Source organism: Microcebus murinus, chromosome 16, assembly GCF_040939455.1.
Source record: "Microcebus murinus isolate Inina chromosome 16, M.murinus_Inina_mat1.0, whole genome shotgun sequence".
Taxonomy (NCBI): Eukaryota; Metazoa; Chordata; class Mammalia; order Primates; family Cheirogaleidae; genus Microcebus; species Microcebus murinus.
Genome location: NC_134119.1, coordinates 72,292,865 through 72,308,510, shown reverse-complemented (window position 1 = coordinate 72,308,510; position 15,646 = coordinate 72,292,865). Strand labels below are relative to the sequence as shown.

Here is a 15,646-nt window from a genome sequence, read left to right as displayed (position 1 = left end):
ACTCGTGTGCGTCCTTGCTGCACACGCAGTGGTGTCTCCAGTTTCCCCGCAGCTGGAGGCGAGAAGGCGCCCCTGCTCCTGCCACCCAGAACTTGACGACACGCACGGCCGACCACCCTCACCTCCAGGCCGCGACCTGAGCCATCGGCTTCATCTGGGCAGGTGGGACTTCGGCCTTTCCCCATCAACAGCCTCACAGCGTCTTCCGCGGGAGGCCGAGCCCAGCCTCCATGTTGGCGGCGGAGGGAGAACGTTGCCGCCTGACAGCCAGCATTGGAGTCCGCGTCAGGCCCGCGCCAGAAGACGCGCTCCGCCTAGCGCCCTGCGCCTCGGGCCCTGGAGGCTGCTGGGAAACGTAGTTCCACAAGGAGGCTGCGGTGCGCAGAGTCTAGGCTGGGACGCCGGAGGCCATTTCTGCCCAAGGCTGGCTTTCTCGCTAATTTCTTTGTTTTTACAATCATCCTCTCTTCCTCCTTCCATTCCTGGCTCTGTCTGCTTCTCTTCCCTGTGTGTCCCCCAGCCGGAAGAACTGGTTCGATTCTTTTTTTTTTTTTTGAGACAGAGTCTCGCTTTGTTGCCCAGGCTAGAGTGAGTGCCGTGGCGTCAGCCTAGCTCACAGCAACCTCAAACTCCTGGCTCATGTGATCCTGCTGCCTCAGCCTCCCGAGTAGCTGGGACTACAGGCATGCGCCACCATGCCCGGCTAATTTTTTCTATATATATTAGTTGACCAATTAATTTCTTTCTATTTATAATAGAGACGGGCTCGTTCTTGCTAAGGCTGGTTTCGAACTCCTGACCTCAAGTAATGTGCCCTCCTCAGCCTCCCAGAGTGCTAGGATTACAGGCATGAAGCCACCGTGCCCCGCCGGTTTCGCTTCTGAACTGCTGAAATACAATTTTTTTTTTTTTTTTTTTTTGAGACAGAGTCTGACTTTGGTGCCCAGGCTGGAGTGAGTGCCGTGGCGTCAGCCTAGCTCACAGCAACCCCAAACTCCTGGGCTCAAGCGATCCTGCTGCCTCAGCCTCCCAAGTAGCTGGGACTACAGGCATGCGCCACCATGCCCAGCTAATTTTTTCTATATATATTAGTTGGCCAATTAATTTCTTTCTATTTCTAGTAGAGACAGGGTCTCACTCTTGCTCAGGCTGGTTTCGAACTCCTGACCTCGAGCAATCCGCCCACCTCGGCCTCCCAGAGTGCTAGGATTACAGGTGTGAGCCACCACACCCAGCCTGAAATACAATTTTTAAAAAAGTTAAAAACCTGTCTCTCAGAACGTTCCAAATGTTTATCTGCCTTAGTCAGGGAACCAGCAAGGTGACAGGAAAATGGGAAAGAAATAATAAACACTGAAATAAAAGCTCAAAGTCATTACAAAACTGCTTAGTGGCCTACACACTGGACAGAAAACATTTGCAATCTATCAGTCTTTACAAGGTAGCATCTAATTGAACAGCATCTGGATCTTGATTAAAAGTAAATATAGGGCCGGGCGTGGTGGCTCACGCCTGTAATCCTAGCTCTCTGGGAGGCCGAGGCGGGCGGATTGCTCGAGGTCAGGAGTTCGAAACCAGCCTGAGCAAGAGCGAGACCCCGTCTCTACTATAAATAGAAAGAAATTAATTGGCCAACTAATATATATATATATATAAATTAGCCGGGCATGGTGGCGCATGCCTGTAGTCCCAGCTACTTGGGAGGCTGAGGCAGAAGGATTGCTTGGGCCAGGAGATTGAGGTTGCTGTGAGCTAGGCTGACGCCATGGCACTCACTCTAGCCTAGGCAACAAAGCGAGACTTTGTCTCAAAAAAAAATAAAAATAAAAAGTAAATATAAAAAAAGAGTTGCTTCACATAGGGAGTCAGATGACCCGAAGCAGAACTGAGAGGTGGCTTACAATCATCTTCCTGTCTTATTGTCAAGTTTTTTTTGTTTCATTTTGTTTTTGAGACAGAGTCTCACTTTGTTGCCCAGGCTAGAGTGAGTGCCGTGGCGTCAGCCTAGCTCACAGCAACCTCAAACTCCTGGGTTCAAGCCTAGGCATGCGCCACCATGCCTGGCTAATTTTTTTTCTATATATATTAGTTGGCCAATTAATTTCTTTCTATTTATAGTAGAGACGGGGTCTCGCTCTTACTCAGGCTGGTTTCGAACTCCTGACCTTGAGCAATCGGCCCACCTCGGCCTCCCAGAGTGCTAGGATTACAGGCGTGAGCCACCGCGCCCGGCCTATTATCAAGTTTTGAATAACTTTTTCTAATAAGTCTGCCTCCAATTCTTCCAGTCTCACTTACTTTCTATCATCTTTCTCTGAGTCTTTGAAAACTGTCAATCCATCTTACTGTATCTCTAATTTCTGTCCCTTTCTCCCATCTTGCCTCTGTACTCCTGTCTGTGCCTCAAGTCTTGATGTCTGTATGTCCTGTCTCTGTGGATCCATTCTTAATTTCCCTCTGTCTCTCCTTTCATCTTTATCCCTTCCTGAGCTCTCTCCCTGTTCCTAACTGTTCTGACACACCTCCCTGGCCCTGATTCTGACCCTCTTTAATGACAGTTGAAATGCTCTTTGACTTGGACCCCTGTCTCTGTTTACTTACTTTTACTGTCTCCTCACGTCAAGACTCTGCGCTCCCAGACTGTGGGACCCTCCTTCCCTCTCTCTTCCTGCGTCCTGTCTCTGTTTCTGCATCTGTCTCCTCACTGTCTATGTAGGGGAGCATCTCTCTGCCCTAGTCCCCCCCCTTAGTCCTCCTCCCTCTGTCCATTTCGAACACCCACCAGGTCTCGGGGTTGCCCTGGCGACAACCGGGTCAGGTCACCAGGCTATCCTGGAGACTGGCAGGGCTGCCCACCGCCCACAGCAACGTAATCGCCCTGCGCATGCGCGAAGGGAAGTCACCGGCCGACTACATCCCCCAGAAACCACTGGTTCGACCCTCTTTCCATTTTGCGGTCCGCAAGGTAGCAGAGGGAAGGGGCCCCCCCTCCCAGCAACGGGTTGCCACGGAGACAGGAGGGGGGAACTGACGGCATCCTAGTAGGGGCCGCGATTGGCGCAGAACCCTGCTAATTCAGGGAAGGCCCGTGAAGAATTTAAGGAAAACGTGGTGGGATGCATGCGCGGTCTGGAAGGCGGTACTGTGGTCCGTTGCCTTCGAGGAGTTTGCGCACGTCGATGGGGGCCAGAGGACTGGATTCGAGGCGGGGAGCATGGAAAGAGGCAGCAGGCAGTGGGACCTAATCTTTTCGACCACCGCTATCTCCAGGGGACGGGAAGCGGCGGGGTAGAAACGAAGGCGAGGGGTGGGGGAAGGTAAGGAGGTGCTAGGGCTGGTACGCGGGCGTCCTGGGAAACGTAGTCCATCCTGGGAGGCAGAAGTCGGCGAGTGCGCATGCCCAAGTGCGCGGAGCGGCACGCTGAGCGCAGAGGTGAGGGCGGGGGAGGCCTCTCGACTGGGAATGCTCGGGTGGGGAATGGGGCGGCGGCTGCGGAGACCCGGAGTGCAGGGCAGGGACCCTGGCAATCTCTGCAGGCTGGCCCTGCGCTGTTGCCCAAGGCCCATCAATCACCGCTCGTTGTGACAACAGGCTTTGAGAGCTCGGTCCCGCCGTTGCCATGGCGGCACACCCTAAAGCGGAAGTTAGCCGCCTAGACTTCTGGGAAGTGTATTTCAGGAACCTCCGCGGGGACTCGCCGGCTTGATGACCCACGTTTCCCCCAGGATTTCAGGTTGACATGGGACCTTGAGGAGTGGAGGTTTGACCCACGGGATCAGGCGGCCTTCGAAATTGGTTCCACCCATGGGGGGATGACTGTGCGGCACCATCCCCTTAATAAACGCCAATTCCTTCACAAAGCCCAAGCTTCAGGAGGAGCGCGATGGGGACTTAGGCCTACCTTCTAGGCCTAAGTCACCCCACTTGCTGATGGGGAAACAGGTTCACAGAAGCACAGCGACCTAAAAATGGACAGAATCAGGATCTCGGAACTTTCTTGCAGGCTCCTGTTCAACCAGTGGTCTGGAGGGGGGGGAGTCTTTGCAGCCCCTTCAGAAGTTCCCTGGTCACTTCCCAGCCCCACCTAAATCACGGAGCTGAGGAATTGGGCCATTGCATGGTATGGTAAGTTGGGATTAGAGAATGGGACTGAGTAGGGAGAAGCTGCTGCCTGAGGGCTGGACCAGCGAGTGGCTTTGCACCAGTTATGATGGGAGACCAGGTGGGTGAAGCAAGTCTGCCCTCTGGAACCAGGACAGAAGGAGTATGATGGTGGGGCCCCAGTGAAAGGCCAAATCTAAGAGTAGTTTGGTAGGAGAGTGGATGATGAAGTGAGGAACTGGCATTGGGCAGGGGCCTGGCAGTGGAGCTAATGCACAGGGCTTAGATGGTAAAGATGCCATCCCTTTGGTAAAGGGATTGCCGCAGGGCAGGGATGAGGTTGCACGTGTAGAAGACAGGCAGGATTTAGGGAAGAGAGGAGGTACCTTCTAGGCCTAAGAAACAACTTGTGATGCTGGGTGTGGTGGCTCGTGCTTGTAATCTTACCAGTGGGAGACCAAGGCAGAGGATCATTTGAGGTCAGGAGTTCTGAGACCAGCCTGAGCAAGAGGGAGACCCTGTCCCTACAAAAAATAGAAAAATTAGCCAACCATGGTGGTGTGTGCCTATAGCCCCAGCTTCTTGGTTGCTTGAATGCAGGAGTTCAGGGTTGCAGTGAGCTATGATGATGCCACTGCACTCTAGCCCCAGTGACAGAGTGAGAGTCTGTCTCAAAAAAAAAAAAGAAACCGCCTGTGTTGGGAGCAAGAGGGCTACCAGAGACTCCATACAGGCCCACCTAGAGAGAAGGCCTCTGGAACCAGGACGGAAGGAGTGATGGTGGGGCCCCAGTGAGGGGCCAAATCTAAGAGTAGTTTGGTAGGAATGTGGATGATGAAGTGAGGAACTGGCATTGGGCAGGGGGCTGGCAGTGGAGCTAATGCACAGGGCTTAGATGGTAAAAATGCCATCCATTTGGTAAAGGGACTGCTACAGGGCAGGGATGAGGTTGCACGTGTAGATGGGTGGTTCAGTGAGGGCTTCCAACCTCATAAATCCCAGGGGTATGACCTGACTCTGTGAGCCTCACTTTCCTCATCTGCTTTCCACATAGGGTAGGTCTGAGGCTTGACCAACACAGTGTATAGTAGATACTCAGTAAGCATTTACTGTCACTGTCTACTCTTATTGCAGCAGCCTCATCCCATTCCTTTCGTAGGGGCAGACGGTGGCCTCAGAAACCTGACCTGGTACTCCCAATGAGGCCTGCTGCGCTGGGATCCCCAGGCACCACACCCCCAGAAGATGAGGGGCCTGTCATGGTGAAGCTGGAGGACTCTGAGGAGGAGGGTGAAGCTGCCCCATGGGACCTGGGCCCCGAGGCTGCGCGCCTACGCTTCCGGTGCTTTCACTATGAGGAAGCAATAGAACCCCAAGAGGCCTTAGCCCAGCTCCGAGAGCTGTGTCGCCAGTGGCTTCAGCCAGAAGTGCACTCCAAGGAGCAAATGCTGGAGCTGCTGGTGCTGGAGCAGTTCCTGGGTGCACTGCCCTCTGAGATCCAGGCTCGTGTGCAGAGACAGTGCCCAGGCAGCCCCGAGGAGGCCGCTGCACTGGTAGACAGGCTGCGCCGGGAGCTGGATGGGCCTCGGAGATGGGTGAGTCAGTGGCCCTGAGCGGAGGCTCAGGACTGGCACATTGTCCATCTCTGTCTCATCCTGGGGGTGCTGTGCTTAGCCAGAAATGTATCTTCCTCATGGTACAGAAGTGGCCACCTGCCACAGGGCAGAGTAGTTCCAAGGCCAGCCTTACCAGCCCATCCTTGTGTTATCTGGAGTCACGTGGACACAAGGGCTGCAAGGTAGAGTGAGACAGGGAGGTTAATGGGCAGCCCAGAGTGTCAGCAGCAGGAGAGGGACTGCAGGTGGTCCCTTTGCTCCTTGCTCCTTGCTCAGGAGAAATAGGTCCTTGGAAGACCTAGTCAGTAGTTGTTTACTAGACAGACCCCTGGGGTCCTGCAATGTGATGAGTACCTGTGAACCCCAGGTTGTGTCCAGGCCCCCTCTGCTTGAGCCTCTGATGGTGGGAACACTTCCCCAGGTCACAGTCCAGGTGCAAGGCCAAGAGGTCCTATCAGAGAAGATGGAGCCCTCCAGCTTCCAGTCTCTGCCTCAAAGTGAGCCTCAAATTCCAGAGCCTGGGCTAAAGATGCCCCCTGGGGCCATGCAGGGATCACCACTGCTGAGCCTTCAGGTGAAAGAGGATCCAGAGGTTACAGAGGACCCAGGTGAGGACAAACAGGGTGGGCAGGGCCTGAAGCCTAGTTGGGTAGACCAGAGGGGGCTGGTCTGAGTAGTCTGAAGTTTGCTGGGCTAGGCTTCTGCTAGATGGGAATGGTTTACATGTGCCAGCAGCCCCCACGTGCCACCCAGTTGGGTCTCCCCTGCAGCCTAGCCAATAGCCCTGTTGGTCACTGTTCCTTGCATACCAAGCCTGACTGCCACACCCCTGTTTCCATGACTCTCCCTAGCATGGAATGGACTTTTGGAATTTCCTCATGTAGAAAACTTTCACTCCCTGAGACGATCCACTGGGGGATATCCACTGGTCTTGGGGGAACAGACAGCAGGCTGCAGTATAGATGGGTGCTACTGAGGGAAGACCCAACAGTGTTGGGGGTATGCCCACCCATTCATGTGCCAGTCATGGCACTTAAATCAGCTGCCCACACTCTGCCATTCCTATGTGGGCCCTTGTACAGCCACCCCTACTGGCCATCCTGTCCTAGCGTTCATATAGGGCCACAAGGGCACAGACCCAAGCCCACTTCATTCCACTGCAGCTCAACCCCTGGCCTGCAGAGTACCGTGCTCCACCCAACTCCCAAGCTGGGCCCTAAGCTGCCCTGTGTTTCCCTCCCCAGCCCCAAGCCCATATCCAGGACTCCCCCATACCTGGATGCTAGCACATGACACACCACTGAGAAGGGCAGTAGGGTGGGAACTCCCTCAGGCTGCCTGACCCAACCCTTCCTCTCCAGAGCCCCTGGATTTTGGGCCTATAGCTGCCAGCCAGGAGGCTGCACCCATCCTCCTGCCTGAGGAGGCCCAGGTGAGTCCTGCACAGGCTGTGCCTGCCTCCCTACCCCAGGAGCTTCAGTTGGTGAGGGTTGAGTAGATCCCTCCCTGACCCCAGCCAGGCACAGATGAGCAGTAACCACTGTGGTTTCAGGGCTGTGGGACAGCGTTGGACCAAGCCTTTCCCCACAGCAAGACTGGGCCTGAATGGCCCTCATGGAGGCAGCACCCTGGGGCCCTGTGGCATGAGGAAACTGGGGGCATCTTCTCCCCAGGTAAGTGAGATGGAGCATGGTGGGGTAGACCCTCTGCATGGATAGCACTACTTCTGCCTGCTTCTGGCCCTACCCAGGCAGCCCTCTTCCTCTAGCATCTGCAAGCTCCCCTGTTCCCTAGACCATCCCCTGCAGTGTTCAGCCTGCTTGAGCATCTTCCGCTTTCCAAAGCCAAGCCCACCACTCAACCCACAGCCTCTCTCACTTTTGCTCCCCACCAAAATAAAACCTGAGAATGGGGCCTATGTTCCCCACACCCACATTCTCTACCAGTCCTGGCATCTTTGATGGCCCCCAGACTCTGGGCTTGCATCCTGCTGGCAGGGCATTGGAGCAGGGAGGGTCAGGACCTGCAAGGACAGCAGGTTAATATACAGGATGGGTGCACAGGAGGGACCTTGATATAAGATAGGGATCAGGCAAGGACAGACCAGGATCCTGCCCAGTCATCCGGACGTCACAGGCCGAGGCCCTCTGACATCTACCTCTTAGCCACTGTCCTGGTCTGCCATCATCCAGGCTCCCTCACAGCCCTTCCTGTTCCCCAGACCCACGATCTCCTTCTTCTTGGTTTACTCCCTTGTTTTGTTGGAGCTTTCTGTGAGGTCTGATGTGGGAAGTAAAATGTTGAGATGTCACATACCTGAACACATTTGTCTAACCCTCAACGTTAGATTGAAGTTTGCCCAGAAAAATTGTTTTGACACAGAGTCTCGCTCTGTCACCCTGGCTAGAATGCAGTGGTGTCATTATAGCTCACTGCAACATCAAGCTCGTGGGCTCAAGCAATCTTCCTATATCAGCTGTCTGAGTGGCTGGGACTATAGGTGCACACCCAGTGAATTTTTTTTTTTAGAGACAGGGTCTCACTCTTGCTCAGCCTGGTCTTGAACCCCTGACCCCTCAAGTGATTTCCCTGCCTTGGCCTCCCAAAGTGCTAGGATTACAGGTATGAGCCACCACCACCCAGCCAAGAATTCTTTTTAACTCAATCACAGACCTGTCTTTTTAAAAAATCACTGTTGTCGGTGAGACCTTTCAATTTGAAATTGACATATCTCAGTTGTAGGAAATTGTTTTGAAATGTTTCTTGGATTTCCTTCCCCTCCATTGCTCTGTTCTCTGTTTTTGAGAAGCCTGATACTTGGCTGTTGCCCTCCAGGACAGATCCTCTCATGTTCTTATCTTTTCATTCCAATTTTCCATCCCTTTGTCCTTCTGCTCTGTTTTCCAGGAAATGTTCTTACTTGTATCTTTCGGACCTTCTATTGAGATTTTCATTTCTTTTCTTTTTTTCTTTTTTTTTTTTTTTGAGATTTTTCATTTCTGCTAGCATATTTTTAATTTCCAAAAGTGTCTTCATTTTCATTCTGTGATTGGTTCATCTTTTTTTCTTTTCTTTATTTATTTATTTTTGAGACCAAGTCTCCTCACTCTGTTGCCCTGAGTAGAGAGTCTAGCTCACTGCTAGACTGTCTAGCTCAAGCAATCCTCCTGCCTTGGCCTCCCAAGTAGTAGGGACTTGGAAGTGTGCACCACGATGCTCGACTAATTTTTTTTTATTTTTAATAGAGACAGGGTCTTGCTCTTGCTCAGGCTGGTCTCAAACTCCTCAGCTCAAGTGATCCTCCCACCTCGGCCTCCCAGAGTGCTAGGATTACAAGCATGAGCCACCGCACCCGGCCTGATTGTTCATCTTTAAAGCTGTTGTTCTTTCACTTATAATGCCTTTCCTTATTTCTCTGAGGACTCTCTTTTTTTTTAATTTTTAATTTCCTTTGACCAGGGTGGTCTTTGTTCCCTACTAGTTATTGGTGTATGTGTAAGATGGGGGTTCACAAATTGCCTGGCAGCTCTGAGTAGCTAAGTAAGGGTTTTATTCACTGTGACAACACTAACCAGCACTGGGAAGGACAGGGGGAAGCCCATTCCCCAAGGAGATCCACTTGGAAAACGTGAATGGGTGGCTGGAGTCTGAATCGATGTCACTGAAGGATCCATGGGGCAATCTGGCTGCACCATTAGGGGGCATTCCCCACTGTGAGCATCTTCAGGTCCTTCCTCTGAGTCCCACAAGAAGGAACTCTTAGCCTTCTGCCAGCATCCTGTGAGAAAGGCTGATGTCTCAGCACCAAGTGTGACTGTTTACATAATTTCCCTGACTTTCTCAGTACAGTCTCCCACCTCCAACACAGCCTTCTGCTAGGATAGGAGAAGAAATCCAAAAATCAGAGCCACAGCAGTGCACACTGTTGGCTCAGAATCCTGTGCAGACAGAGCCCAGAGCGGCAGTTCTGCCCAGCATCCGCTTCTCACACTGCCTTTCCTAGCCTGGGTGGTCCCTGCACCTTCACCCACAAGGCCAGAGGTACCTGGTACCTCCAACTCCCAAGATTTTAGAATCTTTTTTGAAGTAAAACTCTGCCTCCTCTCTGTAGCCAGAGATGTCTTTTTAATGTTTTGGTCATGAGGATATTTTAAATGGCTAATACATTCACGTTAGAAAATTCCAAAGGCACAAGACAGTATAACAGTAGAATGTCCCTCGCCTGCCTGTGCCATGAAGTCCTACTTTCCAACAGCCAACATTACCAGTTTTATGTCTTTCCAGAAAGATTCTGTACATGGAGAAGCAAACACATGTACAGATGCAAGCTCATTTCCCTTCTATGAAAGTCATGTTCCAGGCTGGGCACGGTGGCTCATGCCTGTAATCCTAGCATTCTAGGAGGCTGAGGTGGAAGGATCCCTTGAGCTCAGAAGTTTGAGACCAGCCTGAGCAAGAGTGAGACTCCATCTCTACTAAAAATAGTAAAAATTAGCTGGGTGTGGTGATGCACACCTGTAGTCCCAGCTACTTAAGAGGCTGAGGCAAGAGGATTGCTTGAGCCCATGGCACTCTAGCCTGGGTGACTGAGTGCTGAATGAGACTCGGTCTCAAAAAAACAAACAAAAAAACACATGTTCAAGCCAGCAAGAGTGAGACCCTGTCTCTCCTAAAAATAGAAAAATTAGCCGGGCATTATGTCACCAGCCTGTAGTCTCAGCTACTCAGGAGGCTGAGGCAGGAGGATCGCTTGAGCCCAGGAGTTGGAGGTTGCAGTGAGCTAGGCTGATGCCACAGCACTCTACCCAGGGCAACGGAGTGGGACTCTGTCTCAAAACATTAAAAAAAATATATATATATATATATATGGATGGTTAATCTCCACCCTATTCCACACCTGACACTTTTCTTGCATCTTCCCACTTTTGATACACAGCAGTGAGTGCCTAGGTCTTTGGGATGGTTGCTTAGAGCCCCACTCTGGCTTACTGTGGACACACCACTGTCTATCGATCGAGGTTCCTACTGACAATCTTTTGGGCTGTTTCTCAGTGATGCACTGAGAATTCTTTTAACATGGGTCATTTAGTACAAAGAGGAACACAGCTGTTGAAGAAATACTTAAAAAGTGGAATTACTGGGTCAAAGTATAGGACATTTGATGTTTTAATGGATTTTTGCCACACTGGTTTCCCATTTATGCTCACCAGCAATGTGTAGGAACACTTGTGTCCCTGCAGTGAGGGTGTGGAAAATGGCAGATGAATTCAGCCCTAATGTGCATTTTTCTTACTAGGAGGAAACTGAGCATATTTTATGGGATTTAAACATTAGTTACAGGCCGGGCGCGGTGGCGCATGCCTGTAATCCTAGCACTCTGGGAGGCTGAGGCGGGCGGATTGCTCGAGGTCAGGAGTTCGAAACCAGCCTGAGCAAGAATGAGACCCCATCTCTAGATAGAAAAAAATTAATTGGCCAACTAACATATATAGAAAAAATTAGCCGGGCATGGTGGCGCATGCCTGTAGTCCCAGCTACTCGGGAGGCTGAGGCAGGAGGATCGCTTGAGCCCAGGAGTTTGAGGCTGCTGTGAGCTAGGCTGACGCCACGGCACTCACTGTAGCCAGGGCAACAAAGTGAGACTCTGTCTCAAAAAATAAATAAATAAATAAACATTAGTTACAGTTCCTTTCCTGTTCACATCTTTTGCGCTTGTGTCTGTCAGGTTATTGGTCTTTCTTTTTAATTTATTGAAACTCTTCACTTAGAAGGTTAATTAACCCTTTGCCTCTGGAGTCTTTCAGTTTGTCATTTGTCTTTTGACTCTGAGGTGGTTTTTGCTGATTCCCTTTGATGCATTCTAATATATCTGACTTTTCTTTGGCAGCTTATGGATTTTCTGTCACCCACTGAAGCCCTCACTACTCTCTCAGTCTTCTTGATTTAACCTCCTACAGGTTTCCTCTTTCACCAAGTGCTGCCTCTCAGTTGTAGTTGCTAACGCCTCCTCCCTCACCCAGCCTCTAATGCTAGAATACTCGTGGTGTGGCTAGGACCCACTTCTCTCCTCTGTAGACACCCACCCTTGTTGATCACAGGCAGGCCCAGGGTTCCATTTGCCATGTAAATGCGCTAGAGCCCTTGCTTGCACTTCCCAGCAGCCTGAATGAAACATCTGTTCATCAAATGCCCTACAGACATCTCAAGCAAGGCACATCCCAAACCCAGAACGAAGTTCAGGAGCTCACATTCCCTGCCCCTACCAATCCCTTTCTGTTGGCTCCACCTCCAGCCTCCCTCAGGCCCACCCACTTCTTTGCATTGCAGAGACCATCATTGCCCACCTAGACAGTGCAAGGGCTGTCTGTCCCCGCTATTGCCCTAAAGCTCTTCCAGAAAGAGGCAATTTTTTCTAACTTATGTAAGACCCAGAGTACTTTTTCTTCCTTTCTTTCCTCTCTTTCTTCTCTTTCTTCTTCTTTTTTTTTTTTTTTTTTTTTTTTTGAGACAGAGTCTCGCTTTGTTGCCTAGGCTAGAATGAGTGCCGTGGCATCAGCCTAGCTCACAGCAACCTCAAACTCCTGGGCTCAAGCAATCCTTCTGCCTCAGCCTCCCAAGTGGCTGGGACTACAGGCATGCGCCACCATGCCCGGCTAATTTTTTCTATATATATTAGTTGGCCAATTAATTTCTATTTATAGTAGAGACGGGGTCTCGCTCTTGCTCAGGCTGGTTTCGAACTCCTGACCTCGAGCAATCCGCCCGCCTCGGCCTCCCAGAGAGCTAGGATTACAGGCGTGAGCCACCGCGCCCGGCCGCTTCTTCTCTTTCTTCTCTTTCCTCTCTCTCTCCCTCTCTCTCCCCCTCTCTCCCTCTCTCTCTCCTCTCTCTCCTCTCTCTCTCTCTCTTTCTCTCTTTCTCTCTTTCTTTCCTTCTTTCTTTCTTTTTTATATCCCCTAAAATTCATATGCTGGTGGAAAGCTTTTTCTCACATAGCCCAGTCTTCCTCTTTATGCCAGGCTCTGTCCTATTGTCACCTCCTCAGGGAAGCCTGCACAGATAGAATCCTTGCCCCTGCTCTTGTCACCTCTCTGCCTCATTGGTCAGTTTCCATGTCCCTAGGGTTGAAGTGGGTCTAGGCACAGTGGATACTCTGTCATGAATGAGTGAGTCCCCTTTTGCACACAGGGTTTGTGCTCCAGATGAACAGCGTCTCCACAGGCCCAAGTACTGTAAGCCCTTCCCTTCACGTTTCCTGGGACATTGGCATGGCAGGCCTCTCAGGTGGGACACAGTCACCCTCTCATGAAGGTGGCTTCGCGCATGCACTTCTGCTCCCTAGCGACCAGAGCACTGAACAGGACCCCATGGATGAGGATTCCTGCCAGAGTGTGGGGCCCACGCTGGTCACCACCACCTCCCATTGGCGCACCCCCAGGGGCCAAAACCGGGGCCCAGGCCACCCCAGCACCGGGGCAGGGATAGTTCAGGGTGGCCGTTGTGACGTGTGTGGCAAGGTGTTCAGCCAACGCAGCAACCTGCTGCGGCACCAGAAGATACACACGGGTGAGCGACCATTTGTGTGCGGCGAGTGCAGCCGCAGCTTCAGCCGCAGCTCACACCTGCTACGCCACCAGCTCACACACACTGAGGAGCGGCCTTTTGTGTGCAGTGACTGTGGCCAGGGCTTCGTGCGCAGTGCGCGCCTGGAGGAACACCGGCGTGTGCACACAGGTGAGCAGCCCTTTCATTGCTCAGATTGCGGCCAGAGCTTCAGGCAGCGTTCCAACCTGCTGCAGCACCAGCGTATCCATGGAGACCCGCCAGGCCCTGGCTCTGTGCTACCGTCCCTTTCTGGCGCACCTGAGCCCCCAGGCCCCTTTCCGTGCAGTGAGTGCTGCGAGAGCTTCACACGGCGTGCCGTGCTGCTGGAGCATCAGGCGGTGCACACAGGTGACAAGTCTTTCGGCTGTGTGGAGTGCGGTGAGCGCTTTGGCCGCCGCTCGGTGCTGTTGCAGCACCGGCGTGTGCACAGCGGCGAACGGCCCTTCGCTTGCGCCGAGTGCGGCCAGAGCTTTCGGCAGCGCTCCAACCTCACGCAGCACCGGCGCATCCACACAGGCGAGCGGCCCTTCGCCTGCACCGAGTGCGGCAAGGCCTTCCGTCAGCGGCCCACGCTCACACAGCACCTGCGCGTGCACACGGGCGAGAAGCCCTTTGCATGCCCCGAGTGCGGCCAGCGCTTCAGCCAGCGCCTCAAGCTCACGCGCCATCAGAGGACACACACGGGCGAGAAGCCCTATCATTGCGGCGAGTGCGGCCTGGGCTTCACACAGGTGTCACGGCTAACGGAGCACCAGCGCATCCACACGGGTGAACGGCCCTTCACCTGCCCTGAGTGCGGCCAGAGCTTCCGGCAGCATGCCAACCTCACCCAGCACCGGCGCATCCACACAGGTGAGCGGCCCTACGCGTGTCCTGAGTGTGGCAAGGCCTTCCGCCAGCGGCCCACGCTCACCCAGCACCTGCGCACCCACCGGAGAGAGAAGCCCTTTGCCTGCCAGGACTGCGGCCGCCGCTTCCACCAGAGCACCAAGCTCATCCAGCACCAGCGCGTGCACAGTGCCGAATAGCTCCAGCCAGGACACACTGCGTCCACCTTGGTCAGAATACCTGCCTTACAGGGTTGTTGGGAGGCCAGTGGTTACATAGGTACAAGCAGGCCCGCTCAGACCCTGGTCCCCAGTAGGTGCTCAATAAACAGTAGATGGAAAACTCAGTCTCCATCCACAGAGTACCTCCCCACCTGCATGGTCCCTGTCCACCCATTCTATCCACTGTGCTGTACTGGGGTGTTCCCTCTGCACCCAAGTGGTTCCTGTGGGCCACGTTCCTCCCCTAACATCCCCTCATCTCCGCAGAGGTGGCTTCTGTCAGCACCTACTCCCATGTGTTGGGTGGTCCTTGTACCTTGTCTCTGGCTTACACTGAAGTAATGGCCCAGCAACAAGTAGGGCAGACCAGCCTTGGGCAGCCCAGCTTCCCTCTCTCTGGGCAGCACACCTCAGTTTCCCAAATCTAGAGAGGAGGAAATGTTCTCGTGAGCATCTGCCAGGAGACCACATAGCATGGTGCCATGCCTGATCATCAACCAGGGTCCAGTCAAGAGACAGAGCCATAGGAGGTGTTTTAACAGAGCTTCTACATAGGTGCTAGGTGGTTGATAGGTGACTGAAAAGGGTAAATCAAGCTGTCATGGAGGTGGGAAAGGTGAGAACTGCAAGGAGCAGCTAGACACCCCCCCACCCTCCCCGGGCTAGAGGAACAAAGAGAAGCATAGCAACTCAGACTCCAGTGAGTTTCCTATAGAGCTGAAACTCTGGCCCTTGAGAAGGATGGGAGTGCTGCCAGGCTGGTCCTGGGGTCTCTTACCTGGCAGGGAAGCCCTGTGGGCCTGCGACCCACAACTCCTAGGAGGAGATACTGTAGCTGGTGCTGGGGTCACTGGAATCAAAGGAAGGTGCCTCAGGGGTCTAGGATGAGACTCCTGAGGAGGGTGTGCTGGTATGGGTGTCTCTGAGGGGCATAAAGACTCTGATTCTGGGAGGTTATATAAAAACTGCTACTCCTGGAAAGACCTTCTGCCCTAGTCTTTTCTCTCTTCCCAACCCCACTTCCACTCTGTCCCTAACAGAGTTGCAGATGAAGAGGAGTGGATGAAATCTCTGCCCCATACATTGATGCCTAAGTGGAAAGTCTAGAGCCCAGCCCTTATTGGGCAGCATCTCACAGGATCCTCCCTTGACACTGAGGCCACTACCTGGGGCCTCTGAGGGGTTGGGAGAACACTCAGTCCCTAGGGGGATTACCAGCCTGTTAAGCCACCAAGTTTTCCACCTTGCTCCAAGTCAGCACTGATGAAACCACC

General features: G+C 52.9%; 1 protein-coding gene across 4 annotated transcripts; it reads left to right on the top strand.

The window, feature by feature from the left end:
* The first annotated feature begins 41 nt into the window (after positions 1-41).
* On the top strand, positions 42-15,353 carry MZF1 (myeloid zinc finger 1). 4 transcript variants are annotated; one of them, XM_075993332.1, is made up of 6 exons: positions 42-162; positions 5,262-5,697; positions 6,140-6,326; positions 7,080-7,150; positions 7,271-7,391; positions 12,907-15,353. In XM_075993332.1, exons 2-6 carry the CDS (start codon positions 5,302-5,304, stop codon positions 14,349-14,351), a joined length of 2,220 nt encoding a protein of 739 aa, XP_075849447.1. In that variant the 5' UTR covers positions 42-162; positions 5,262-5,301; the 3' UTR covers positions 14,352-15,353. The 4 variants fall into 4 exon arrangements, with proteins under 4 accessions (XP_075849447.1, XP_075849446.1, XP_075849445.1 ...); XM_075993331.1 differs by lacking the exon at positions 42-162 and adding an exon at positions 2,251-3,433; XM_075993330.1 differs by lacking the exon at positions 42-162 and adding an exon at positions 3,444-4,126.
* Positions 15,354-15,646: the final 293 nt, after the last annotated feature.